General features: G+C 62.1%; 2 protein-coding genes across 4 annotated transcripts; one reads left to right on the forward strand and one right to left on the reverse strand.

The window, feature by feature from the left end:
• Positions 1–685: 685 nt before the first annotated feature.
• LSM7 (LSM7 homolog, U6 small nuclear RNA and mRNA degradation associated) lies at positions 686–6,078 on the reverse strand. Its single transcript, XM_047096122.1, has 4 exons — positions 6,044–6,078; positions 5,870–5,960; positions 2,198–2,269; positions 686–964 (listed from the first exon to the last, which is right to left on the reverse strand). The coding sequence occupies exons 1-4, from the start codon at positions 6,047–6,049 to the stop codon at positions 822–824; spliced, it is 312 nt and encodes a 103-aa protein (XP_046952078.1). The 5' UTR covers positions 6,050–6,078; the 3' UTR covers positions 686–821.
• SPPL2B (signal peptide peptidase like 2B) lies at positions 3,169–25,004 on the forward strand. 3 transcript variants are annotated; one of them, XM_047096120.1, is made up of 15 exons: positions 3,169–3,799; positions 13,850–13,969; positions 14,570–14,752; positions 15,202–15,291; positions 15,984–16,123; positions 16,489–16,631; positions 16,929–17,025; positions 17,779–17,895; positions 19,013–19,094; positions 19,775–19,849; positions 19,926–19,988; positions 20,082–20,181; positions 20,349–20,426; positions 21,790–21,950; positions 23,173–25,004. In XM_047096120.1, exons 2-15 carry the CDS (start codon positions 13,868–13,870, stop codon positions 23,416–23,418), a joined length of 1,677 nt encoding a protein of 558 aa, XP_046952076.1. In that variant the 5' UTR covers positions 3,169–3,799; positions 13,850–13,867; the 3' UTR covers positions 23,419–25,004. The 3 variants fall into 3 exon arrangements, with proteins under 3 accessions (XP_046952076.1, XP_046952077.1, XP_046952075.1); XM_047096121.1 differs by lacking the exon at positions 3,169–3,799 and adding an exon at positions 6,165–6,279 and having other exon boundaries at positions 21,790–22,017; positions 23,173–23,261; XM_047096119.1 differs by lacking the exon at positions 3,169–3,799 and adding an exon at positions 6,171–6,279.
• Positions 25,005–26,013: the final 1,009 nt, after the last annotated feature.

Genomic DNA, 26,013 nt, shown 5'->3' on the forward strand with positions numbered 1-26,013 from the left:
TTCCTACTCCCAACCCGTCTCCCCCTCCCCCCTCGGCCCCCCTGGTGACAAGTCAGGGAGGAAGCCTGTTCCGGGCAGGGACCATCCTGTGGGGGCAGGGTCCTAACAAGCACTAGGAGTTTAGAAAACAAGGATCAGAGAAGACGTCCCACTTTCTGAGGAGGGGACATGGTGGGGGGGGGGGGAACTCCCGAGGACGATCTGGAGCCAGCCGGCAAGGGTGGGGTTCCAGAAGGGCCCACGGTGTGCTTTAGGGCCCGGCCAAGACAACGTGGCTGCCTTGTTCTTGAGCAGCCGTGGCTGTCGGCAGCAGCATGACCAGCATGGCCCAGAAGGCCCTGGTTTTCGGGGACCACGCTGGCTGGCACGAGGCGGCACTGGAGCGACACAGCAGAGGCAGGGACGCGCCGCCGGGGCCTTCCCACGGAGGTGTGTGCCCGTCCACCCTCCTGGGACCACAGGCGGGCCTGGGGGCGCTGCACCTGCTATAGAGCTGCAGGGGGCTCCTGCCTCCCACGTCCCCGTCCCTCGGCTTGCACAGCGTGTGCCCGGTCGTCTCTGAACCCGCCAGTGCCAGCACGACCGAGGTCAGCGCCTGACAACCCGGGGGGCCGAACTGAATCCCCGGGAGCCGGTCTGGCCAGAAAGCCAAGGCTAGAAGCAAGATGCTGGGGCTCCCGGACACTTGAGGTTTGCGATTTTATTAAGAAAACAAAAACAAAACCTATACAAGAAGGAAACCCCATTCCTGCGGTGGCGCGTGATGCGGGAGGGGCAGCTCCGAGTCCTCGGGAGGCTGTGTCCCGGGCCCTCCGAGCCCGCTAGGCGTCCTGCTGCTGGATGAAGGGGTTGGGGATGGCCTCCATGCCGTCCTGCGGGCAGATGAGCACCACAGACGTGCCTCTGCACACCACCAGGCCCAGCTGCCGGGTGTCCTCTGTGAGCTTGTACTGGTCGTCGGGGTCTGCAGAGCAAGAAGGAGGGCGGGCGTGAGGCGGCCCGGAGGCGGCATCCCAGCCTGATGGGAAGGCCGCATGCCAGGTGGCGGGGGTGGGGGTGGCGGCTCTGAGGACCCAAATCCAAGGGAACCTGGTGGCCTGGGTGCAGGCCAGGTGCCTCACCCTCACTCCTCAAGCCCAGACACACAGCCCTCGTGCCTGGGTGAACCACGGACCACAGAGCCAGGAAGAGGTCTGGCAACAGTGTCTGTACCTGCCCTCCTCCTACAATGACAACACAGCCTGGGGGACGCTGGCTCACGAAGCTCATTGGGGGCCCTGGCATCTGAGTCAGCAGAGGTCCAGGGACTACACTGCGATGAGCAGCTGGAATAAAAATCGGTCTGGGACTCCTGGCTCCTGCAAAATCTCGGAAGCCGCGTGGGGGCACCGTCCGCCCCATGTCAGCGGGCAGTTAACGGTGGGATGAGAGGGACCCCGTGGCATAGACAGCAACCGAACCTTTACTGCTTTTGCACCATGTCAGGGGAGGGCCCAGTGGCCCAGTGCATCAGAGACCAGAGGGTAACCACTGTTCTGGGGCTGAGACAAGAGGGCACGGACTCCTGCCACGGGGGAGTCCGGCCCCGCGAGGAGCAGGCTCCGTGTGGAGTAATAGCGTGCAGCCGGGTGCCTGGCCTGCTTCCGAGTGCAGGGTTTTCCCAGTGGACCCACGCGGTGGGGCTGTCCTTTCACAAAGGAAGAAACTCATCCTGCCTCCGGGATTCCAGCTTGGGCGGACCCGGCAGGAGGACGGAAAACGAGGGCAAAGCGACAGGCCGGGTGGCGGCCATTCTGCCGAGACCAAGCTTCCGCACAAAGGCCCCTTGGCGTCCCCGCTAATTTTTCACCAGGGTAACAGCGACAGTGCCCGGGGGGGCAGGACCCTGCCTCCCTCCTAGGTCTGGGTATCCCCTTAAAGTTTCAGGCAGGCCGAGCTGGAGAATTAGCCAGCCGATGGGCAGGTGCTGGCCTGATGGAGGGTTGGGGACCTTGGCGACAGGGACCGGGGCAGGGAATCAGGGGAACAGGACCCCCTGTTAGCAGCAGAGAGTCCACTTGAGGACACAGGAGACGGGGGAGACCAGCTACCTGGTTCACAAGGACCGTGTCCTTCATTCAGGGGCAGGTTGGTGGGTTTGGAGCAGTGAAAAATTCAGGCCTGGCGAGGAGCTTCCGAGGCCCGTGGCTGTGCTCACCTCTCATGTATTCGACGGTACCATCAAGTACGAGATTGAGGAGTGGGTCGAACCCTTTCAGGATGCCGCTGGCTTGTAGGAATCACCGAGAAGAGAAACGGAAAAGCGTAAAACAAACAGTCGTTCCAGGGACAGGGGCACACAGCGCCTGGGAGGCAGTACATGGAGATGGGGGCTCACCCCCCAGGAAGGGGCTGATGTGGGAGCGGCCTCTCTGGGGCGGGAGGGATCAGGGACCAAGGGGAAAGTGAGGGGGCTCCAGAAGGGGAGCAGCGAGGATGACTCTCACCCCCCCCAGCGTGGTTGGCAAATGTCTTCAGCAAAGGGCCGGCCGGCGCACATCTGCACCTCTCAACCACGCGGGCTACATGGTCCCCATGGCAACGACTCCACTCTGCCCTCCTGGGGCGAAAGCAGCCAGACCACAAGTGGACGTTCAGGTGTGGCTGTGCCACAGCGAAACCTCACTTACAACACAGAAATGTGAATTTCAGGTAATTCACGAGCCACACAAAAGCAAGCAATGGCGAGCCTCGGATAGAGAGGACTCTTCAGCCACAGGAAGGAGCTGTATGATGTGCCCTGAAAGCCCCCTGCCCCCCCTGCCTCACTCCTCCCATTTTCAGGCCTCCCTGTCCCAGGCACGGCTGGCAGAAGCACGTGTCCCCCCGCGTCACTAGAGCACGCAGCTGTAGCGTCCACACAGAGAACGGGCTTGGGCACGACCAGCAGCCAGCCCCGTGTGGCGTAGGGCGGGGGTCTGCAAACTGCGGCCCGCGGACCAAATCCAGCCTGCTGCGTTTCGCGCGGACCTTCGCTGGCACCCAGCCACATTGGCTTGGCCACGTACTGTCTATGGCTGCTTTCACGCTGCAGAATTGTGACCGGGGTCCTCTGGCTCGCAAAGCTTAAAATACTTCCTCTCTGGCCTTTTACAGAAAATATCTGCCAGCCTCAGACTTCCTGGGCTTGAGCCCCTGGCTCTGTGCTTCCTCTCTCCCTGCCCTGCAAAACAGATTACGAGGATCTCCCCGATGGGGTCGCGAACAGCACGGATGGCAATAACATACGGGCATGTGGCACGGAGCCCAGAGCAGGGGACCGGCACCCGTGGGTCTACCCTCCTTCATGCGGCGCGAGTGGGGTTCTAAAATGGAGCTAATATCCCCTCCCTGGTGACCACTGTGGGCAGCCCCTCCCCTCAAGTGTGTGTGTGGGGGTGCTGTGAGTGCCGGTGGGGTGCCTACTCCTAATGCGATTAGGTTATTTTGACGATAAGGAAGAAGGATTCTGTAGATGTGACGAGAGTCCCCAAGTCGGCGGACCTCTGGTTCATCTAAAGAGACATTACACTGGGTTGGCCTGACCTGACTGGATGAGCTGCGAAGGGAACAGGAATTTTCTGCAAGAAAAAAACTGGAAGTGTGGGAGAGGTTTCCCTGCTGGCCTGGAAGGAGCAAACTGCCCCGCTGTGGACAGAGTCCTGGGTGAGCCAAGCGTCCTGGACACCCGCAGCAGAGCACGGGGACTCCAGTCCTGCAGCCATGAGGAACTGAGTTCTACCAGCAACCAGCAGGCTTGGAGGAAGGCCCTGGGCCTGAGGTAAGAGGCTCTAAGCCCCCCCTTGACCGCAGCCTGTGAGAGACCTCGGGCCCAGGGCACCCAGACTCCAGACGCACACCACGAGGTGATAAATTCGTGTTGCCCAAGCTGCTGAACTGGTGGCCGTTTGCTATGGAGGGTGGAAAACCAGGACAGACACCCCAAAAAACAAGAGCTGCATCTCGTTCGTAAGTCCGAGAGCCAGCATGGTGCGGACGGGGCGGACGTCTATTCGGGTTCAAATTCTCTCTGCTGCCGGCTACGCACACTTGCATGCGCTGTGTTTTATTATTATTTTTTTTAACGTTTACTTATTTTTGAGACAGGGAGAGACAGCATGAACGGGGGAGGGTCAGAGAGAGAGGGAGACACAGAATCGGAAACAGGCTCCGGGCTCCGAGCTCTCAGCACAGAGCCTGACGCGGGGCTCGAACTCACGGACCGCGAGATCGTGACCTGAGCCGAAGTCGGCCGCTTAACCGACTGAGCCACCCAGGCGCCCCATCACGCGCTGTGTTTTAACCCTGCTGACGCCACCTGATCACCCGTGAGAAGGGATCTGGCTCGCTGTCTCATGAGATAAACTGAAGACCAAACAGGCAGCTGAGTAAACGAAACGTTGGTTCAAGTGCTCACTGGTGTCAGGAACGATGCAAAGCACCCCCGTGACCCTTTGCTCCTTCCCCGCTGCCGCCCGCCGAGGAGGTGGAGAAACAGCTTTGTGTGACAAATGAAGAAGCCGGGGCTTGGAGCCACGCCGTCTGGCTCTAGAACCCAGAGGCTAGGCCGGGCAGCCACCATACCTAGGCCACACTGCCTACGCGCACGAGCGACACTGGGCCTCACTCCTGCCCTCTCCGTACTAGGTTCCAGGGGGAAGATGCAGAGGTCATCAGCGTGTTCACATGCATAAAGCTGGGGGCTGTGACAGGTGATACCAGGAGCTCACACCCAAGGGGCATGGCCTGGGGAGGAGACTCAGGGAAGGCTTCCCGGAGCAAGAACCTTGAGCTGAGAGCAGGAAAAGGACTCTGAGGTTAACCTGGAGTTAAACAGACCGAAAACGGAGTCACCTGTGCCAAGTGGACACCACCACACGGAGACACTTTCGGCTCTCCCAGGAACGTAACTCCAACCAGTCTGGAATTTCCCGGCCAGCACCAAGTGAGGCCATCTTCCCGGTGGACCCCCAGCCATCCCCCAAAGGAAGGTGACCTCCCCTGAAACAATCCACTTTTTGTCTGTTCCTGCACCCTCCCGCCTACAAAAAAACCTTCTGTTTGGTACAGCCTCTCCGCTCCCTTCCATCTGCTAGATGGGTCGCTGCCTGACTCACGGATTGTTGAAGAAAGCCAACAGATCGTTAAAACTCCCTCAGTTGAGGTCTGTGCTTTAACACGGGTAACAAGCTAGCCTGGTAGGAGCACTCCAGGCAAAGGAAGCGTATACCTCTCCTCCCTGTGGTAGTTGAGGGCTCCACGTGCCACTGAGAGGTACAAAAGGCTGTCCTTTACCCTAAGCCGGCGCGGAGCCTGGAAGAACTGAGCAGCAAACACGGAGATTCAACCTGTTTCTAACGGGTCTCCGTGGCCCATTCTTAGAGATCGACTGTAGATAGGGGCAGTGGTCTCCACCGGGGAGATGTCTGGCTTGCATGTCAAAACGAAGGGATGCTCCCGGCACCTGGTGGCATCTAGGGGTGCTGCTCAACACCCCAGGGAGCCCAGGGCAGCCCTCACAACCGAAAACCATGTGGCCCCAATGTCACCGGTGCGGCGCCTGAGGAACCTGGTGTAGGGGGGATCGGCGAGGGGCTGCGACCGCTGCCCGGGACGGGCTCGGAGGGAGAGCACCGCACAGGAGGCAAGCCGGGAATCCCAGTCCCGGCTGCAACTCTGTGCCTCTAGGTGGTTGGGACCCGTTCCCGTGCCTCAATTTCCCCACGTTAGAAGGCCGGTTCGAGTTATCCGAGCAAAGTGCTCAAAGCGGTGCCCAGGCATCAGCCACCATTCTCGCCTCTGCCGTCACTCACCCTAAACCGTTTAGGGCGTGGGGGCGGCGGGCTCTCACCTTCGCGGCCTCCCTGAAACTTCACCCGGATCGTCTTGTCGATGTACTTAGATAAGTCCAAGATGCTCTCTTTTTTCTTCTTCTCTTTGTCCTGCAGGGGAAGCAGAGCGCGTGAGGCGCAGAGCGCCGACGGGTCCCACGCCGCCCGCCCAGCCGGCCCTGCCGCGCGCTCACCGCCATCTTGCCGCACCGCGCCGCTCGGCGCAGGCGCTGCCGCCGCGCCCTTTGACCCTGCCCTCGCGCGCAGGCGCGGAGCACACAGGGCGCAGGCGCGCCCAGGAGCGACGGGGCGTTGCTGGGAAACATCTGCCGACGCCTGCGGACCGGCCGACATGGCGGCGGCGGCGGCGGCGGCGGCGGCGGCGGCGCTGGCGCGGCTCGCGGCGGCCTTCCTGCTCCTCGCGGCCCAGGTGAGGCTGCGTCGGCCCCGCCGGCCCCGCCGGTTGCGGCACCCGGGCCCTCTGCCCCGGCCCCGCGCAAGCCCCGACTGGCCTGGCCTGGGGACCCGCCTCGGGTTTGCGCGCCTCCAGCGCGGGTGGCCCCCAGGCCCGGAGCTCGGCCGTGACCTTGCGGGCCTGTCCCCGGCCAGCCTCTCTTTCCTGCCTTGGAGCCTTCCCCAGCTGCAGCGTCACTCAGCTGTGCCGGGGTCTGAAGTTTGGGAATTCCCTTACCTCCTCAGGCCCTGCTCTGTCTCGAGGTCTCCAACCGCCGCCGGGGGCGCCGCTGCCTGGCCCCGTGGCCTTGGGCAGGGGGCTGCCCCTCCCCGAGCCTCAGTTTCCCCTTGCGCGCGTTGTTAGCGCCCACCCCCGTGGTTGCGGTGAGCCGTCCAACGCGGCACCCAGTGCCTGACTTTGTCCGGGAGCGGCAAGGGGCCCATCCTGGGAGTGGGGTCGCATCGCCGCCCTGCATTTTGTCCCGTGACCTTGGGCAAGGGAGGTCCCCTCTTTGGCCGTCTGTTGCGCTTCTGCAAAAGGAAGAGAGGAGCACAGCGAGGACTGAGCGAGATGATGCATGGGGTGGTTTGCGTGCGGCGTGCATCTTCTTGGGCACTTAAGTGAAGGGTCTCCCCGGGGAGTGGGGGACCTGCCATGAGCCGGCTATGTACATTATCATAAGCACCTTTTTTTATTTTCAAGTCCTCTCTCCCCTGGGTTATGCAGTTCAGGGAATGGTGTCCCTACAGCCCTGCACCCACAGCCATTAACCTTGATGTATCCACTCCAGCCCACCACCTCCACGTATCTCCTGGTGGCCAGTGTTCTCTCTGTGGTCACTTTCGTCTCCCACATTCTCCAATCCATCCTGGACACACCAGGAGTGACCTCTTTGAAAGTGTGTCAAGTCTCGTGGCATCCAGATGAGAGCCTTCCCACGGCTTTCAGTGCATTTGGGAGGCCTCTGTGGTTTGGCTGCTTGGGAAGAAACTTCCTCTCCTTTTCTATTTGCAGAGGGCGCTCAGTTCTCTGGTCTTCCCCGTTTCCCTGGGATGCCCCTGGTCATCCTTGTGGTCTCAGCTTGCTTGTTCTTCCCTCCTCCCCAGAGACGCTCTCTGGGACACCCCCTCCCCAGCTCCCAGCACTCCTCCCGATGCTGCTCACTCATTTCCTCGTCTGAGCAAGGTGAGGGCAGGGACTTTGAGCTCTCCAGACATTTTGAAGGAGAACAAAGTGAGAAGTGGACAAAGGGCAATGGGAGCACCATGGAGAGAGTGACCTGGTTTGCTTGGGGAGGCTTTTCAGAAGCAGAGGCACCTAAAGGGTGTTCTGAAGGGTGGATAAGAGTTTGCCAGGTCTCTCTCTCTCTCTCTCTCTCACACACACACACACACACCAAAAAAAAAAAAAAAGTCCACGCTCCTGGATAGGAAGAACAAATATTGTTAAAATGTCGCTAACTACTGAAAGCAATCTACATATTCAGTGCATTACCTAGCACTGAATGCATTACCCCAGGATTGTTCATGGAGCTAGAACAAACAATCCTACAATTTGTACGGAACCAGAAGAGACCCCGAATAGCCAACGCAATCCTAAAAAAGAAAACTAAGGCTGGAGGCATCACAATCCCAGACTTCAAGCTGTATTACAAAGCTGTAGTCATCAAGACAGTATGGTACTGGCACAAAAACAGACACTCAGATCAATGGAACAGAATAGAGAACCCAGAAATGGACCCACAGACGTATGGCCAACTAACCTTTGATAAAGCAGGAAAGAATATCCAGTGGAATAAAGACAGTCTCTTCAGCAAGTGGTGCTGGGAAAACTGGACAGCGACAGGCAGAAGAATGAACCTGGACCACTTTCTTAAACCAGACACAAAAATAAACTCAACATGGATGACAGACCTAAACGTAAGACAGGAAGCCGTCAAAATCTGAGGAGAAAGCAGGCAAAAACCTCTTTGATCTTGGCCGCAGCAACTTCTTACTCAACACGTCTCCAGAGGCAAGGGAAACAAAAGCAAAAATGAACTACTGGGACCTCATCCAAATAAAAAGCTTCTGCATAGCGAAGGAAACAATCAGGAAAACTGAAAGGCAGCTGACGGAATGGGAAAAGTATTTGCAAATGACATATCAGATAAAGGGTTAGTATCCAAAATCTATAAAGAACTTATCAAACTCAACACCCAAAAAACAAATAATCCATGGGCAAAAGACCTGAACAGACACTTCTCCAAAGAAGACAACCAGATGGCCAACCGACACATGAAAAAATGCTCCACGTCACTCATCATCAGGGAACTACAAATCAAAACCACAAGGAGATACCACCTCGCACCTGTCAGAATGTCTAACATTAACAGCTCAGGCAACACAGATGTTGGCGAGGATGCAGAGAAAGAGGATCTCTTTTGCACTGCTGGTGGGAAACAGCCACTCTGGAAAACAGTCTGGAGCTTCCTCAAAAAACGAAAAATAGAACTACCCTACAACCCAGCAATTGCACGACTAGGCATTTATCCACGGGATACAGGTGTGCTGTTTCGAAGGGACACTTGCACCCCTATGTTTATAGCAGCCCTATCAACAATAGCCAAAGTGTGGAAAGAGCCCAAATGTTCATTGACGGATGAATGGATAAAGAAGATGTGGTATATATATACAATGGAGTATTACTCAGCAATCAAGAAGAATGAAAGCTTGCCATTTGCAACAGTGTGGATAGAACTAGAGTGTATTATGCTAAGGGAAATTAGTGAGAGAAAGACAAATATGTGACTTCACTCGTGGAAGGGAAGCAAAAATAATACAAATACAGGGAGGGGGACAAAATATAAGACTTTTTTTTTTTTAATGTTTATTTTTGACAGAGACAGAGACAGAGTAGAAGCGGGGTGGGGCAGAGAGAGAGACACAGGATCTGAAGCAGGCTCCAGGCTCTGAGCTGTCTGCACAGAGCCTGACGTGGGGTTCGAACTCAAGAACCGTGAGATCGTGACCTGGGCCCAAGTCAGACGCTTAACCAACTGAGCCACTCAGGCGCCCCAAGAGACTCTCAAAGATAGAGAACAAACTGAGGGCTGCTGGAGGGGTTGCGGGTGGGGGGATGCGCTAAATGGGCAAGGGGCATTAAGGAGGACACTTGTTGGGATGAGCACTCAGTGTTATACGTAGGGGATGAATCACTGAATTCTACTGAAATCATTGCACTATATGCTAACTAACTTGGATGCAAATTAAAAATAAATATATTATTTTTAAAAAACGGGGAAATTAAAAGCCGAAGCAAATGTGACAAAATATTAAAGTGAGTTGAGGGGCGTCTGGGTGGCTCAGTTGGTTAAGCGTCTAGCTTGGGCTCATGTCATGATCTCACAGTTCGTGAGTTCGAGCCCCATGTCCGGCTCTGTGCTGACAGAGCCTGGAGCCTGTTTCGGATTCTGTGCCTCCCTCTCTCTCTGCCCCTCCCCTGCTCACACTCTGTCTCTCTTTCAAAAATAAACAATAAAAAAATACAGTGAGTTGAGCTGAGTACGTATTTTATACTATCTCATAATATAGTTATTTTATAATAAAAATAAAAATTGTAGTAAGTAAATAATACAAAATTAAGTAAATAACTTCACATTAAAAAAAAAAAAGTTTGCTAGGTCTCAAGGCAGAGGGAGGGTGTTGCCGGTGATGGGAGGAGCTTGAACAGGGGTGGAGGTGTGAGAGCTGATATTTTATTTTGAGAAGGTGAAGAGGCCACTTTGGCGTGTAGGATGATATCATGCTCACGCCCTGAGAAAGACGACACCCCCAAGGAGGCCCTTCGGATGCACTTGAAGGAGGCTCGCGGGAGGGCAGGGGGAGGGGCAGCGGTGGGCGTGGCTGGCGGCCGAGGGTAAAGGGCAGGCTTCGCCGCGGCCTCCTGGGCGGACCTAGGAGGGCAGTGCTCCCGGTGCTGGGGCGTTCGGGCTCTCTCCCGGGCGGGACCTCGACCTGCGCGCCAGCCGCGGAGAGCCTTGTGCGTGCCCTTCGCGGAACACGGCCCGGTCGGGTCTGTTGGCCGTGAGACGGGGCAGGCGGCCTTGGGCGTGCGGGTGTGGCTCTCTCTAGAAGTTTGGGTCCTGCTGCCTGGGAAGAAGACTAGCTTTCCACCGGGTAGGAGGCTGCTTGCCGACAGCCCTGAATTCATTTGCTACCATTTTGTGACCCTGGCTGGGGGATTCCCCAGATAGACACATCTCCCCCAGTGGCTACCGGAAGTGTACTGTCAAGGCCAGTAACAGACCCGGAGCAAAGTTGGTTCCCTCCCCGCCCCGGTACTCCCTTCCCCCTCCTCCACCTGTCTCCCCTCCTCTACTGGCCCCCCCTCCCCACCTGTCCCCTCTGCTCCTCCTGCACCTGTCTTCCTCTCCTCTATCAGCCCAGGCCCTCCTCCACCTGTCCCCTCTTCTCCACATGTCTTCACTCCTCCTCCATCTGTCCCCTCTGCCCCTCCTCCACCTGTCCCCTCTTTTCCATCTGTCCTCACTCCTCTACCTGTCCCCTCCTCTACCTGTCCCCTCTTCTCCACCTGTCTTCACTCCTCCTCCATCTGTCCCCTCTTCTCCATCTGTCCTCACTCCTCCATCTGTCCCCTCTTCTCCATCTGTCCCCTCTTCTCCACCTGTCCCCTCTGCCCCTCCTCCACCTGTCACCACCCCTCCTCTGCCTCAGCATCTCCAAGCTTCCTGGGTTCTTATTTCTACCCCCTCTCCTCCTAAGACCTGCCAAGTCTTAGAGGGGAGGCTGCCTCTGGCCTGGACGCATTGGCTCTTCTCAGACCCCCTGATGTGGAATGCATTCGCGGTCTCCCTGAGTCACGGGCTCCCTCGCCATTCCTGAACCTACTTGGTGGCCGTGACACGTCGGAAGGCGGCCTGTCCGTTATCCCAGACCGGGACTGGCCAAGCCCCACTTGTAGCACATCGGGTCCTTTTGAGGAGCATCTACTGGTTCCTTTAACTCCGTGGGGGAGGAGACTGTACGCGGGCATCCGACGGAAGCGCAGCTTGATTTAGCAGGAGGCTGCTTGTGCCAAGTGTGGGGACGGAGGTCTGTACTCCGCAGTGACCTTTCTAGAAGCTTCTACTCGTTCCCCCTTTACACACGTGACATTTTTCTCCAACAACCTGGGTCCCACAGATCAGGGGTCAGCAAAGGTGTCCCGCAGAGGCCCAGATGGTGAATATTTCTGGCTTTGTGGGCCACGTGGTCTGTGTAGCGACTGCCCGGCTCTGCCGTGGTCACTGAGAGCAGCCGGAAGCCCTGCGCACAGGAGCGGGTGGCCGCGCTCCAATGAAACGTATTCAGGAGCACGGAAGGTGGGGCGCAGGAGGCCGGTGGGTTGGGGATCGGACGTGCTCCACAGTGGCCCACGGTGAGGAGGTGCTGGGGTCCTGAACACGGGGTGGCCCATTGGAAAGAGCAGACGGCCAGGCACGGTACGCGGGGCCTCAGCCAGGGTGAAGGATGCCCTTGGGGGACAGTCTGGTGGGAAGAATCTGGAAGAGGGGGACATTAGGAGTTAGGAAGTTCTGTCTCTGGTGGAGGGACTGAGGTGAGCGGAGGTTGGCCAGGGCAGGTCGGGGAAGGACACAGCCTTAGCGAGATGCTAGGAGACCTCCGGTCAGCCTCGGGCGGCCCCTGGCCCTGTTGCCACGAGCCCGGGTTCTTAGAGCTGGGTGCTGTGTCAAGCACGGCTTCACAGAGCACACCCAGCAGTCCGCGTGGCCTTGGGTCCCTGGCTCAAGGCGGCAGACGGAAACGTCAGAGTGGAGATGCCAGCTGGAAGAGAGGTGGCCGGGTGCCTCGGAGAAGCGCAGGTGGACACCCAGTGCCTCCTGTTGGCCTCCAGGTTGCGGGTTTGGGAGGCCGGGGGGGTCGGTCCACGCTCCCGCCGCCACAAGTGAGCAGGGCCCGGGTGAGAAGCTCCCGGAACAGCCGGGGCCTTGCTGTGTTCCCACCGAGGCTCTGGCCGGATGAAAGCCCGTCAGGGCCCCAGGCCTGGTGTTGGGAGCCGTGAGCCATCAGGACCCTCGGCCCCGACGGTGAGGTGTGTGTCTGGCGGTGCCAGCTGGGTCCCGCCGGTGCACGTGTGTCTCCTTGGCAGATTCTTGGGGTACCAAGGAGTGAGTTTTCCATCTCGGCCTTGAGGTGTTTGCAGCCCACGGGGAGCACGAGCTAGAGACACGGGGGCCCCAAGAGCCCTAGGTGCACACAGCAGGATTCGGGGGTCAGGCGGGCGCAGGGCCCCCTGGGTGTGGTGGCTGGACTCAGCCTCCTGGCACCTCGCACAGCGTGTCTCTCCTGAGACCCCCTCCCCTCTCAGCAGACCCTGGGGAGCTACTCAGACTTGGGGCAAGCCTACCGGCCAGCAGAGCAGCCAAGACCTGGGCGTCACATGCCGCGTGGCCCGCTGGTGACAAAGCCCTCCTGAGGGACAGAGGTCATGCTCTGCGCCCCTGCCCCAGGCCAGCGTAGGGGAGGAGCCGGGAGAGGTCTTGCGAATCAAGTCCACCTGACGGCCAGGCAGCGGCTCCAGGGAGGGATGGAGACAGGGAGCGGGGACACCTTTGTGTGATGGAATTGTCACATAGATTAAGCTGGCGTTCAGCAGAAAAGAGGGCTGTCGGCCTCTTCTGTCCCAGGCCCCCAGCCACCCCACTGCCCTCGAGGGCCGTCCAGTGCTCCGAGGGCGCGGATCTGCCCCTGTGCCTTGCTTTGAGTTCAGACGAAGCTTGCTGGATCCTCCTGACCCTCTGGGGGTGGCCCTTCCCCTCCCTCCTCCTCCCTCCTTCTGGGGAGCCGGGGCTGTGTGGGGTTAGGGTTAGGTGTGTGGGGAGGCAGGCTCTGGCAGGGACAGCTGTGCGCGCCCTGATGATGACGTCAGCACGACCCTGCTCTGTGGCGAAGTCTGGCAGTTCCCAGCCACGCCCCAGGGCAAGGGGTTCAGTCCTGACCTGGGATCCCACTGGCCGGTCACATCACTGGGTCTGACGCCCCCCCCCCCCCCCGCCGGAAAGTTGGCACCAGGGGCCTGGACCCAGCTGGCCTCGCTGGTCAGTGGCCAGATTTTCCAGGAGCCTGGTTTCCAGGGTCAGGGGCAATCCCCAAACCTGCTGGGGTGCAGAAAAGCTCCTCCAGGCCTCCTGCCTGGCCCTGTGCTCCCGGCCTCTGCCTGGAGCCCCTGGACAGACCCGCTGGCTCCCCACGTCCCCCTCGTGACGGAGCCGTGGGGGTTTCATTCTCCCCGTCCCGTCGATCCTTGGAGGGCCCCGTGACGTGGTGCTGTCCCGGCCGTGAGAGCCACGGCCACGGCCAGCACCCAGGTCTCCCTCGAGAAGCTTGTCCCTGCCTTGTTCCTCTGCCGTAAGATGCGGATGGAGGTGTCCCATCCGTCCTGTCCAGGGAAGAAACCAGCCCAAACCCTGAGCTGGGGGGTGGGGGTTGTCCTCCTTGTCAAGCCCCGGTGCTGAGCTCTCTGACTCACCGCCCTGTCACCCCAGGTGGCCTGTGAGTACGGCATGGTGCACGTGGTCTCCGAGTCAGGGGGCCCCAGAGGCAAGGACTACTGCATTCTCTACAACCCACAGTGGGCCCACCTGCCCCACGACCTGAGCAAAGCGGTGAGTACCCACTGGGGCGTCCCCTCTGGGGCCCTGCAGGCCCGGAGTGCTCTGGGGTGCCCCCTCCTGACTTGGGGTCCGGTCTGTGTTGCTGGCTGCCACCCTCCGCTCCCCAGCCTGCTGTCTGAGGGGACTGCTACAAGTCTCACCCTGCAGGGAACCAGCTGGAGGACAGAGGAAGGGCCTCAGCTGGGAAACCAACGTGGGGGGCCTGGTCACACTTGAGGGGCTGCTGGGGTCTCAGACGACCGTAGAGGGGCCCCATCACCTCTCTGGGGCTTGGTTTCCTTGGTCAGAAACAAAAGGACGTTCGGGTGGTGTTGAGGCACAGCCCCTGCCGGGGGCGCTGGCCACCCCCCACGTGCTGGATGGGCTTGTGGGTGATTCTCACTGCCGAGGCCACGGCTCCCGCCTGCCCAGCCTGTGTTCCGTTTGCAGTGGATGCTGGGAAGGTTTCTGGGGGCTTTTCTCTGAGCGCACGCCACCCCCTGCCCCTCCCGTTGGCCTCGCGCTCAGGCGTGTGGACGTGTGTGTGTGTGTGTGTGTGCGGCCCCCCACTGACTTTTCTAGATCAGGTGGTGTCAACGCCCCCTTCCCCAGTCCCTCCTGCAGCTGCGGGACTGGACGGCCTCTGTGCTCTGCTCTCCGCCTGACCTCCCGGCCAAAGGCTTCAGCAACCAGATCCCACTGGTGGCGCGGGGAAACTGCACCTTCTACGAGAAAGTGCGGCTGGCCCAGGGCGGCGGGGCGCGCGGACTGCTCATCGTCAGCAGGGAGACACTGGTAGGGCCCCGGGGCCTCGAGACCGGGGTTTGGTTTGCTGACCGTGGCTGCGGACCCGTGTCTCTTGGAGGGGGACCTGTTCCTGAGCAGTCGCGGGGGCTCTGGGGAGACCGGATCCCATCTCGCTCTACAAGGCCTCGGGGCAGAGCTCGGGGGTACCCTCTGAGGAGCAGCTGGCATGGGCCCACATCCCACGCGCCTGCCTCTCCCCCAGGCAGGCCCCCCTCCCCCCCCCCAGAGCAGAGTGACACCTGAGCAACCTGACCCCAAGGCTTGAACACGGAAGGAGAGCTTTTCCTCCCCCGGTGGGGAGGGGCAGACACCCCCCCCCCCACACACACACACCCACCCCGGCCCAAGCTGCCTCCGGGAGGGCTAGCTCTTCAGGCCGCCTCGCCCTTGGGAAGCCAAGGGCCCCCCTCCCGCCACACCCTCCTCTCGGCCCCCAGGTCCCTCCAGGAGGCAACAAGACACAGTACGAGGAGATCGGCATTCCCGTGGCCCTGCTCAGCTACAAAGACATGCTAGACATTTTCAAGGTAGGGTTTCCCACGTCCTCCGGTCTGCGGCTGTTGCCAGGCCGTGAGTATCTGGCGGGCAGGGGTGGGCAGGGACCCACGAGTGAGGCCGCCCACCCGGGGCCGGTGGTGACACTGACCCGTGGGAACGGAGACGCTGGCCCCAGCGGTCAGAGCGCCCAGGCTCCGGGGCCTCTGTGCCGAGCGGCAGCCGGACACTGGCTTCCGGGCCAGACCGGCCGGCCCCGCCCACACGCCGGAGACCCTGAGCTTGGCTCTCCCTGCCCACACACGGCCCCGTCTGACCAGAGGCCTGTGTGCACCCACCATCGGGGGAGTTGTTGGTTCCAGAACAGGCGAGCTTCCAGACACAATTAAAATGGAAACGTTCAATCTTTGTGGAAGCTTCTGGCAATTTGCAGGACATGTCTCGATCCTGATTGCAGCCTCACAGCTCCCCCGGGGCGACGTCCCCGCTCCCGCACGCGCACACGCATCTAGGTTTAGGATTCGTGTCCCCGCACGCGCGTGGGCCCCTTCACCGGACGTCGTGTGACGCTCGTTCCGACAGTTGACTTCTCTGGGGTGGGAGTGGCAGGCGAAGGCTCTCCCCGGGCCCCAGCTCCACGCGTGGGCTGCTCTGGGCTCTCTGGGTGGCCGAGGGGGCGGGACAGCAGCCCCCGCCTTGAGCTCCGGTGCCTTCCCCGAGGCAGAGTTTTGGCCGATCGGCGAGGGCAGCGCTGTATGCCCCCAACGAGCCCATGCTTGACTACAACATGGTCATCATCTTCGTCATGGCCGTCGGCACCGTCGCCCTCGGGGGCTACTGGGCCGGGAGCCGGGACGTGAGGAAGTGAGTGTCCCGGGGAGACCTCTCCCTGGCCGCCCAGGGAAGCCCGTGACGCGGTCGGTGCCGGGTTGGGGTCCGCGGGTGGTCCTAGCACTGGCCGAGGGCATCGCGCCTCTTTCCATCAAAAGCGGCCGTCACGGCTTGGCTCCTGGGGCTGGGGCCCGCCTGGCAGCCCCTCGCCGCGTGGTCTCGCGAGGTCCCCGGGGTGGGGTCCGGCTCTCTCGTCGAAGGGACAGCAGGGATGTGTGATGGGCGTGGAGGGGGCGCCCCTCAGCCCCGTGGACCCCTGCGTCCTGCTGCCCCTGCCCGCCCCTCCCCGTCCCCGTGCCGGCCGGCAGGGTGCCCCTGACCCAGCTGTGCCTCCCAAGAAGGTACATGAAACACAAGCGGGATGACGGGCCCGAGAAGCAGGAGGACGAGGCCGTGGACGTGACGCCCGTCATGATCTGTGTCTTCGTGGTCATGTGCTGCTCCATGCTGGTGTTGCTGTACTACTTCTACGACCAGCTCGGTGCGCCCCCGGCTCACCAGAGGGACGCTGAGGCCCGTACCCCCGCTCCCCGGTCTCGGGTCCCCCCTCCACCTGCTTGCGGGGTTCCACTTGAGAAGTCGGTGGTGGGGCGAACGCGGGCCGCCACCGCCAGCCCGAAGGAGGGGACCTCTGCTCGGGGAACTGTCCCTCTCGTTACCAGCTGCCGGCCACCCAGCTAGGGTGCACGAACACCTGGAGCCCTTTCTCGGGCGGGGGGCAGGGTGGGAGACCCAGGTGGCCCCCGGCCCTCAACGCTCGCCCCACCCCGCCCCGCAGTCTATGTGATCATAGGGATCTTCTGCCTGTCCTCCTCCACGGGCCTCTACAGCTGCCTGTCTCCACTGGTCCAGAGGCTGCCGTTCGGCAGATGTAGGTAAGCCCCCCGCGGGAGGCCCCTGCCCGGCCCTGCACCCCCGGCGCCGCTCACTGAGGTCCCACCTTGCCACCTTTCCTCGGCCTGTCCCTGGTGGTCTCCCGTCTCCCGGCCCCTGGAGCTCCAAGCTCTGCTTCAGTGGTGCCGAGGACCCCCTCCCTGTCCTGTGGCCCCCGGCCAGTCTGGCGTGGCGTGGGCAGGCCACGCGTGCTCACTCAGTGCAGGCTGGGGCTCGCGGCCTCAGGAGTAGGGCAGAGCAGAGAGGCGGGTGGTGGTTCCCCAGCCTCTCTCTCCCTACATCCCATTCTGGGTCAGGCCCAGTGTCGACACCGGGGCTGAAGCGGGGCGATGTGGATGCATGTGGGTCCAGGGCAGGGGCGGCAGGGCAGGGCCGTGTGGCCGAAGGCGCTGCCGGTCCAGGCCCCTGGGGCCCTCGGCCGCCAGGGGCCAGTGGCCGAGCGCTGAAAGGTTTGAAGGAGGGCAGGGCCGGCTCGGCGCTGGCTGGGGTCTGCCCACCCCCACGTGCCAACCCCTGCTCTGTCTGCCCTGGACCTGGGGGGCCTCCCTTCTAGAAGTCAATTAAGAGGTCAGGGCAGAGTTCAATAGGGAACGGAGGCGGGGGCAGCAGGAGGCCCCGTAAGGATGAGGGGCCCAGGGTTTGGGGCAGGGGTGGAAGTGACCCTCTGGGTGCTGGGTGGAGGTGAGGAACAAGCTGGCCCTGACAGCTGCGCACCCCCCCCCCCCCGCCCCCAGGGTCCCCGACAACAGCCTGCCCTACTTCCACAAGCGGCCTCGGGTCAGCATGCTGCTTCTGGCGCTGCTCTGCTTGGCCGTCAGCGTGGTGTGGGGTGTCTTCCGGAACGAGGACCAGTGAGTGCCCCCCACCGCGGGCTGTCCTCAGATGCCCTCTGTGCTCGTCTCCCCGCGACCGTGAGCCGGGCTGTGTGGCGGCCAGGTGCCGCCCGCGTCCGGTGTCACTGGGTTTGTCGGCTGCCACGTGAACTGTGATTGGAATGTGGATATGGTTCCCGCGAAGCCTCCTGGCCCCGGGCGCCCTGAGCGAGCGCGTGGCCTCCGGGGTGCCCGCTGGTGCAGGGAGGCCCTGGCCGCCGGCCCCTGACACCACCTGGCGCTCCCTCCGAGCCTTTTCTGGGGCGGTTAACCGCTCTTGGCCGCGCTGCCGTTTGGAGCCACGACAGCTTTAATTGGGCAGAAGGAAAACGTGAAAATATTTTGAGTCCTTTGTACACAAAGGGAACACGAGCTCTCACGGTTAGATTCGAGCCACAAGACTCGCTCTGTTCTTTAAAATTAGAACAGGCCCAGTTCCCTCTGCGTCTGGGCGCCCACTGGCCGCCCGCAAGCCTCCTCTTTGCTCTTTGCGGCTGCCCCGGCCGGGAGATGTTTTCATCCCGGTCTGATGAGTAACCTGGGCCACGGCCTCCTTGCCGCCCCAGCGCGGGCGAGCCTGTGGACCGGGCGGGGTGGCTTGTGTGTGTGTGGGGGGGGAGCTCCCTGCAGCTGCTGGGGTGACAGTCTTACCCGCCCCCCCGCCCCCCCGCCGCCACCTTGCAGTCCCTGAGCTCCCATTTCTGGCACCAAGAGATTTGGTGTAGAACCTGGCTGGCGAGCATTTGGCTTTGCTAAATCACATAAAAAATAGTTTTGAAGCAAACCTGAGTCCGGTAGAGTCCAATAGTTGCACAGTGTCCCCACCCCATCCCCCCACCCCGTCCCGTGATGTGGGGGTGAACGCCACCACCCAAGAGAGACAGCCCCTGAGCGTGTGCACCCATTCCTGCCTCACTCCCCCCGCCTCCCCCCCAGCCTTGGTCCCGTGCCTGTGTCTTCACAGCATGGGGTCAGGCTGGGAACGGACAGCTTGCACAAGCTGGGAGCCAAGGTGGCCAAGGAGGGAGCGACCCGCCGGGTCATAGCTCTTGGTGGAGCCCCTGCCCCAGCGGGTGACCACCACTCTGCTCCCCAGGTGGGCCTGGATCCTTCAGGACGCACTGGGCGTCGCCTTCTGCCTCTACATGTTGAAAACCATCCGCCTCCCCACTTTCAAGGTGAGGGTCCCAAGGGGGTGGGGCCGCCGGATGGGAGGGGGCTGTGTCCTCAGGGCGGCTGCAGGCCGGCCCGCCCCCGTGTCCGCCCAGGGTGTCCCGGGTCCCCTGTGGACAGCATGTTCTTTGTGCCTCTGTCCGTCCCGCCACCTCTCTGGTGTCAGGGCTTAAGGATCAGCCGCAGGATCGCCTCCCAGTGTGGCGGCCACGCCAGTGACAGCTTGGCGCTGAGGATGCCCGGGTGGGGCCGCAAGGCGGCCGCAGGGCAGGGTCCTTCCCGAGGCGGCCACCGTGGTGGTGCCGGGTCAACTTCCTGCTGGTGAGCCGCGCACACACAGGCAAAAGGGGGCGGCAGCGCCAGCGCAGGCCCCGTGGGCAGGACCGAGAAGTCCACGGGAAGACGTGAAGAAGGGGCGTCACCGCCCCAAAGCCACAGAATGCGTGTCGCTGGAGCCACCTGCCTTCCAGCTTTTCCATCACTCAGAACCGTGGCCTGACTCACGTGCTGCCCTGGTCTCCCGTGGCTCCAGGGGATGGGACTGGATTTGCTCAGATTTGCCCCTAGCTGCTTTGTCCCGTGGGCACGGCTGAGCCTTGTGGGGGGAGGTGGGGGTGGGGACGCGGCCTGGGGGTGTGCGCCGGGGACCGTCTGAGCGCGGCCCCTCAGGACGTCCTCTCCCCAGGCCTGCACGCTGCTGCTGCTGGTGCTCTTTGTCTACGACGTCTTCTTTGTGTTCATCACGCCCTTTCTGACCAAGGTGGGCGCCCCTGCCCTGCCCTGCCGCTGCACCCCCTGTCCCCGTGCCCCTTCTCTGACACCCCCCCCTTTGTTAGAGTGGGAACAGCATCATGGTGGAGGTGGCAACCGGGCCCTCGGACTCGGCCACCCACGAGAAGGTACGTAGGGGGCCCCCGGCCGGGGCGCTGCCCGGAGAAGAGTGCTGGGCACGCGCGGCCCCCCCCGGACATGGCACTTCCTGCTCTCCCCAGCTCCCCATGGTCCTGAAGGTGCCCCGACTGAACGCCTCGCCGCTGGCCCTGTGTGACCGGCCCTTCTCCCTCCTGGGCTTCGGGGACATCCTGGTGCCAGGTACTGGGGTGCGAGGTGGGCGGCCTTGGGAGCGTCCAGTGGGTGGAGCCTGAGCGGAGCAGGCGGGGTTTGCCCCCTGGGTGGCGGGCTGGCCGCCGAGCCCCGTCTGAAAGCAGGGACGGCCGTCACACGGGACGCCGCCGGGCCCACGCGCCTTCTCCCCGCAGGGCTGCTCGTGGCCTACTGCCACAGGTTCGACATCCAGGTGCAGTCGTCCAGGGTCTACTTTGTAGCCTGCACCGTGGGTAAGCGCCCTCCTTGTATCTGTCCGTCCTTCGTTCTGTCCTTGTCTACTTCTTTCTTTGGTTACCAAAGCCATTGCTACAGAACCGACCTGTCCTGTGGAGCCCGATTGCTTTGAGAGTTTTCCAGACCGGCCGGCCTGCTCACCTCTGGTCAGCCCTTCCGGAGGAGCAGCGAGCCTGCCTGATGGCGCCTGTCCGTGTGCATGCGTGTCCCCCGCCGTGGGGGAGCCAGGCTGGGGGAGGGGCTGCCTGACGACTCCCTCCCCCGCGTCGTGGGCCGCGTGCACGGGCCCCGGCAGCCCACCCCGGCAGAGGCGAGGCCCTGTAAATGCCCCTGGGAGCACCAGGACGACCGGGGCTGACCTTCCGGGCGTACCTTGGGGTCGCCTGTGTCTTCCCACCCCGGTTGCTACGGCTGCAGGCACGCCCCCTCGTCCCCTTTGCCGGCCCTAAACCTTCCCTTGGGCTTTACACACCACACTCATCCTTCAGGTACCGTTGCAAGGGCTTTGTGTGTGTGAGCCGCTTGGCCGGCTTGTGTGTGTGGTTCCTTGTCGAGCCTGCGGACCTTGCGGGCAGCGGGCGCCTTTCTCCTCCGCAGCCGCAGCTGCAGCCCGCTCCCGTGGACCGCCGGTAAGTGACGCACAGCTCTCCCCGGAGGTGAGGACCGCCGAGCGAGCCGCGATCTCGGAGGAGGTTACTGTAGCCTAACTCCTCGAGGAGACGGTTGCGGATTTACCGCTGCAGGATTAGCGCAAAGAGCGCCTGCACGCCGGCCCTCGGGTTCAGCAGCGTGTGCGTGCGTGACTGTGTGTGCAAGTACGTGTGTGTGCGTGCGTAAACGCGCGTCCTTCTACGCTGGCGCTCACGTATGGAACCGACGTGTGGGATTTATTCGGACCTTCGCCCCTCGGGGCTCCGTCGGGTATCTCATGAGAATGGAAACGGCCTTTCGAACAATCACAGCTTGTTACGAACATTTGCTTTTGTAACTTTGTGCGGACGTTACTCTTCTCCAGAATTCTCTTCCTAGCTAGAGGCTGAGCAGACAGGTGCTCAGGCAGTTAACGGGCCTTTCTCTCGCTGCCCCTGTGGCTCCAGACCCGGGGCTCAGCCATGGAGCCTTGCTCATTCCCGCCTTCTCGCTGGCGCCCGGTGGGACCGGGCAGGGGTGTGTGTGCCGGAAGACGCAGGCGCATCCGTGCGCAGGCAGGCAGCCCCCTGCCTGCCCCGGGTGCCCCATGCGCTACCGTGTGGCGGGCGCCCCGCCTCTCCGGTCCCCGTTCCGGCATCCCGGCCGCAGGCGGGTGCTGGGCCGCGGGGCCACCCGTGGGGGTAACACGCCGCCCGTCTCTCCCTGCAGCCTACGGGATCGGCCTCCTGGTGACGTTCATGGCGCTGGCCCTCATGCAGCGCGGCCAGCCCGCCCTCCTCTACCTGGTGCCCTGCACGCTGATGATAAGCTGCGCCCTGGCGCTCTGGCGCAGGGAGCTGGGCATGTTCTGGACGGGCAGCGGCTTTGCGGTGAATACCCGTTTGCTATGACTGTCTGCGAGAAATAATAACCCAATAAGCCCTAACTAGAGTTAAAGTTGAGTAAAACCTCCTAGTTTCACGACTAAACCCCGCGGCCTCTGTCCCCGTTCCCAGAAGGTTCTGTTTGGTGTCCTGTCCGTGTGGCTCTGAAGGGTCCGAGCCGTCCCAGCAGAGGGGACGCGCTTGTGCCGTCCCACTGGGTGTGGCTTGAGGATGGTGCTAACAGCCCTTTACTAGAGGTGCCAGTCCCGAGGGACCGTAACACCCCATGTGATGGGATACTGGCTTCCGGCTGCTTCAGCCCTTGGGAACACAGTGCCGAGCTGGGGGGGCCCCCGAGGTCCTCTGCCAGGGTGGGGGCTGTCCGCCCAGGACGGGGAAAGGGCAGGGGGCCCGGGGGCAAGCTGTGCAAGGCCAGGTGGAGGAACCAAGCTCAGCCTGTGGCGCCACCGCCCCCCTCGTGGAGTGGATCACGGCCAGTGGCTTGCTGTTCCTGGTTTTTGAGACAGAAGAGGAGAGGGACGGAGGCCACTCTTGGTGCAGCGCAGCACATTCGATGGGACGAGGGCACGTGTTTCAGTGGCGCAGGGACAGAGCTGACGCCCTGCGGGTATGGAAAGGCTGCGGCTGCCTCTGCTGCCCTGTCAGTAGCACACAGAGGCGGGCGACACCGGGACCAGCCTTGTCAGTTACAGGAGCTCCTGAGTGTGACATGTGTCCCTCTGGAGCGCTGCTGGTTGAGTGTGGTGTTACCGTGCCAGGTTTTGTGGAAGTTGAAACTCGCACCCTCTCCGTCCTGGCCTAGAGGCGCCGAACGGAGCAGGGCCCCAGGTTAACCTGATAGATGAACCAGATAACGTAACCGATGGATGATAGGGCCTTGGGCCCTCCCGCGGGCCCTCGGGGAAACGCTCCCGGCTTCATCGCCCACCGTCCTCAGAGGCTCTCAGTCCCGAGGAGTGCTGGCTTTGCCACAGGGCAAAGTTCTGGAAGGTTCAGGAGGCCGGGGAACAAGGCTCAGCGTTTCTGCATTGGGTCACCGGCCTGTGGTCCCGCCTTCTGGCTGGTGCTACTTGGCCCCAAGGGAAGGTGGCTCCTGGGTCTGGAGCTGGACCCTCGGGGGACGGTGACTCATCTGCCCTCCCCTGTCCACTGTCCCCGGGCTTTCCTGTCCTCGTCCCACGCCTGACTGTGGCCTCTTCTCTTACAGAAGGACCTACCTCAGTCTCCTTGGGCGGCGTCTTCAGCCGACGGCCCCCAGCCCCAGATGGACTCAGACACTGGCCTCTCCCAGCCGCCTCCAGGCGAAGGACTGGCCAAGTGCTCCCTGCCCACGAAGCAGCCCCCGGCATTGTCTGCGCCCGAGGAGACGGGGGCCAGAGCACCCCCCCAGGAGCCCACGAGCCCAGCCAGCCGCACCCCTGAACCCACAGGCCCGGTAGGCACCTCGGCCTAGATGATGGCGCAGACTCTCGGGCCCTCGCTGCCGCCCCTCTGCGCCGAGAGACCCCGAGACTGGACGTGCTCGGCCCTCCCCCCCCAACTTGGTGCTCTGGTCTGGCCGATGTCCCCGCTCTTCCTCCTCCTTGAGCAGAGCCCAGCTGCACCCTGGACCCTCTCCAGCTCCTGCTCCCAGCCCGAGTGGCTGCCGTGAGCCCCCGGACCGACGAGGTCACCCGTGTGGAGCGCCCAGCTCCACGGTCTTGCCTGTCAACTCGGTGGTTCCTCGGAAAGGGCAGGAAGTGCCGCCTCCGACCGCCCACGGCTGCAGATCCGCCCACATCTGGTGCTTACCTTGCCGCCACTTCCCTCAGGTTCTCTCCTGTGCCGCGCCTGCGCGTCCCCAGGGACGCTGGCCAGCAGAGCCCAGTCCGGCACCTGGGCCCTGGATGTCTGGACTCAGGATGCGGGCCCGGCTGGCCGGGTCGGACCTGCCTCTGTGTCGGCAGGGACTGCAAGCGGCGCCCGGCGTGACGGGCCACCCCTCTCGGGCCCGCCTGGCTCTTCCAGCAGCCAGGGCCGCCCATGCCTGCGCTCCAGCTTCTCCGCCTCTTAATAAACGGCCATGACTCGTTGAGCTCCGTAGTGTCACCTCTTGGGTGTGAGTCTCTCGGACCACCCTTGTTGGGGCGGGTGGGTGCCAGGCCGCACCCTCCACGGCGGCTGTGTCTTCTGTGTGGGCTCCGTTTGGTCTTTCAGCTTAGAGGGACTGGGGAGGGGGGCACCGTCCTCTCGGCATCTGCACATTCTCAACCCCACCCCAGACCGGCCTCTAGCGACACCACCGGCCGGGCGAGCATACTTTTTATTTAAACCGCCAACGTGGAGAGTATTCTGGAATCGGCATTTTGTCTTCTACCTCACCGACAGGGTTCTCCGAACGTCAGGACAGAAATGCCGCGGTGCAGCGGCCCCCGTGCCAGGGCCGTGCCCGTCCACGCAGCTTACAGACTCAAGTTCAGAAAGACATAGACCCTCCAGCCGCACGGTCCCAGCTCTGTCCCCGACGTGTCTGCTGATCAGTTGTAGACAGCAGGCGGGGGGTCAACCATGATCCATTCCAGAAAATACCAGCACCAGACAGACTCACAGCCTTTGTCAGCCATGCTTCTCTAGAAGAAATGGTTATTCCAAAAAAAAAAAAAAAAACAACCAGACGTTTTCCACCTGTTTCTGTGTGTCTCTTAAAAAAACAGGTGACCTGGGAGGGAGACCAGCTGGACCTGCCGACCCCAGAGAGCCCCTGACTCGGAGGCCGGAGCTGGGGTGCAGCCCTGGGCGGCCGGGGTGCCAGGCCTGAGTGGCCCCCTTTGCACATCGGCCCACACCTTACTCTAAGCCATTTTGTACGTCGGTGTAGGAGCCGGGATCTCTCTCTGTCTTCTGTGTTTGACAAACATCAAGGAATTCAAGGCGGCTGTTAGTTCCTGAAGTTTCCATTTGCAGTTTTTGCCTTCTGTATTTTTGAAGGGAAACAGAGCATGAATGGGGGAGGGACAGAGAGAGACAGAGACAGAATCCTAAGCACACTCCACTCCAGGCTCTGAGCTGTCGGCACAGAGCCCGCCGCGGGGCTGGAACCCAGGAGCCGCGAGATCATGACCAGAGTTGGGCGTTCAACCGACTGAGCCCCCCCAGGCGCCCTGACACAGCTTTTGATAGTTGTTGCTTGGCTCTCATGTTTTCCACAGTGTGGCAGCTGGCAGAGCCCGGCCCGGCAGGATCAGAGTGGCCTGGTCTGTGAGGATGGCCACACCGCCCCGGGGAGCGCGTCCACACCGCCCACTGGAGCCGAGCGGGGCTGCTGTCCTATTTCCTGGCACTGGAGAGTCGAAGGAAGCCCAGTCAGTGCTCAGTCCACCCCGTGTTCCGGGCCATCGCTTGTCCGTGGTGATCTAAGCAGCGTGGCGGGGATCCGCACCCCGCGGACTTTGTGAAGAGTCAGCCAGCGTGTCTGGGGTCTTCCAGGCCACCCACTCCCTGCCACAACTCAGCCCTGCTGCCATAACCCAAGTGTCACAGCACGTGGCGGGCAGGCGTGCCCGTGGCCAGGGCGCTGACGGACACAGAGATGTGCCTTCCGAGTGGTGTTCAGAGGTCACGTGATGGCCTCCTTTTGGTATTTTTCAACTAGTCAACACAGTGAAGCCCTTTCTTTGCCAGCATCTTCCAAGGGCGGCGGGCCCACCCCCGGCTGTGCCGCCCACGGTGTGAGCGGTGCCTCTGCTCTGCTGCAGAGAGAGAAGGCGAGGCTCCCGAGGCCGGTCCACTTGGCTGCGCGGGGCTGGCGGAGACGCAGCAGAGACGTGTCGCTCCTCCGAGATGGTCCCGACACCGGGTGCTCAGTGGTCTCGGCCAGGCCGCGGGGGCCGGGGGCCCAGCGTCCTTCGTGAGGGCAGGGAGGGCCCCACGCGCAGAGCTGCGGGTGGGCGCAGGGGGGGACAGTGCTCCTGCCCTGTGGCGGGGCTCGGCTCGGTGCTGGAGTGCGGGCTCTGTAGTTGGCTCGGGGCCGTGAGGACAGCAGTGTTCTTCCACTAAAGCCCCAGAGCTT

The sequence above is a fragment of the Lynx rufus genome, unplaced genomic scaffold, assembly GCF_022079265.1.
Source record: "Lynx rufus isolate CCGP_SWC_20201006 ecotype Redwood Valley unplaced genomic scaffold, mLynRuf1.p SCAF_4, whole genome shotgun sequence".
Taxonomy (NCBI): Eukaryota; Metazoa; Chordata; class Mammalia; order Carnivora; family Felidae; genus Lynx; species Lynx rufus.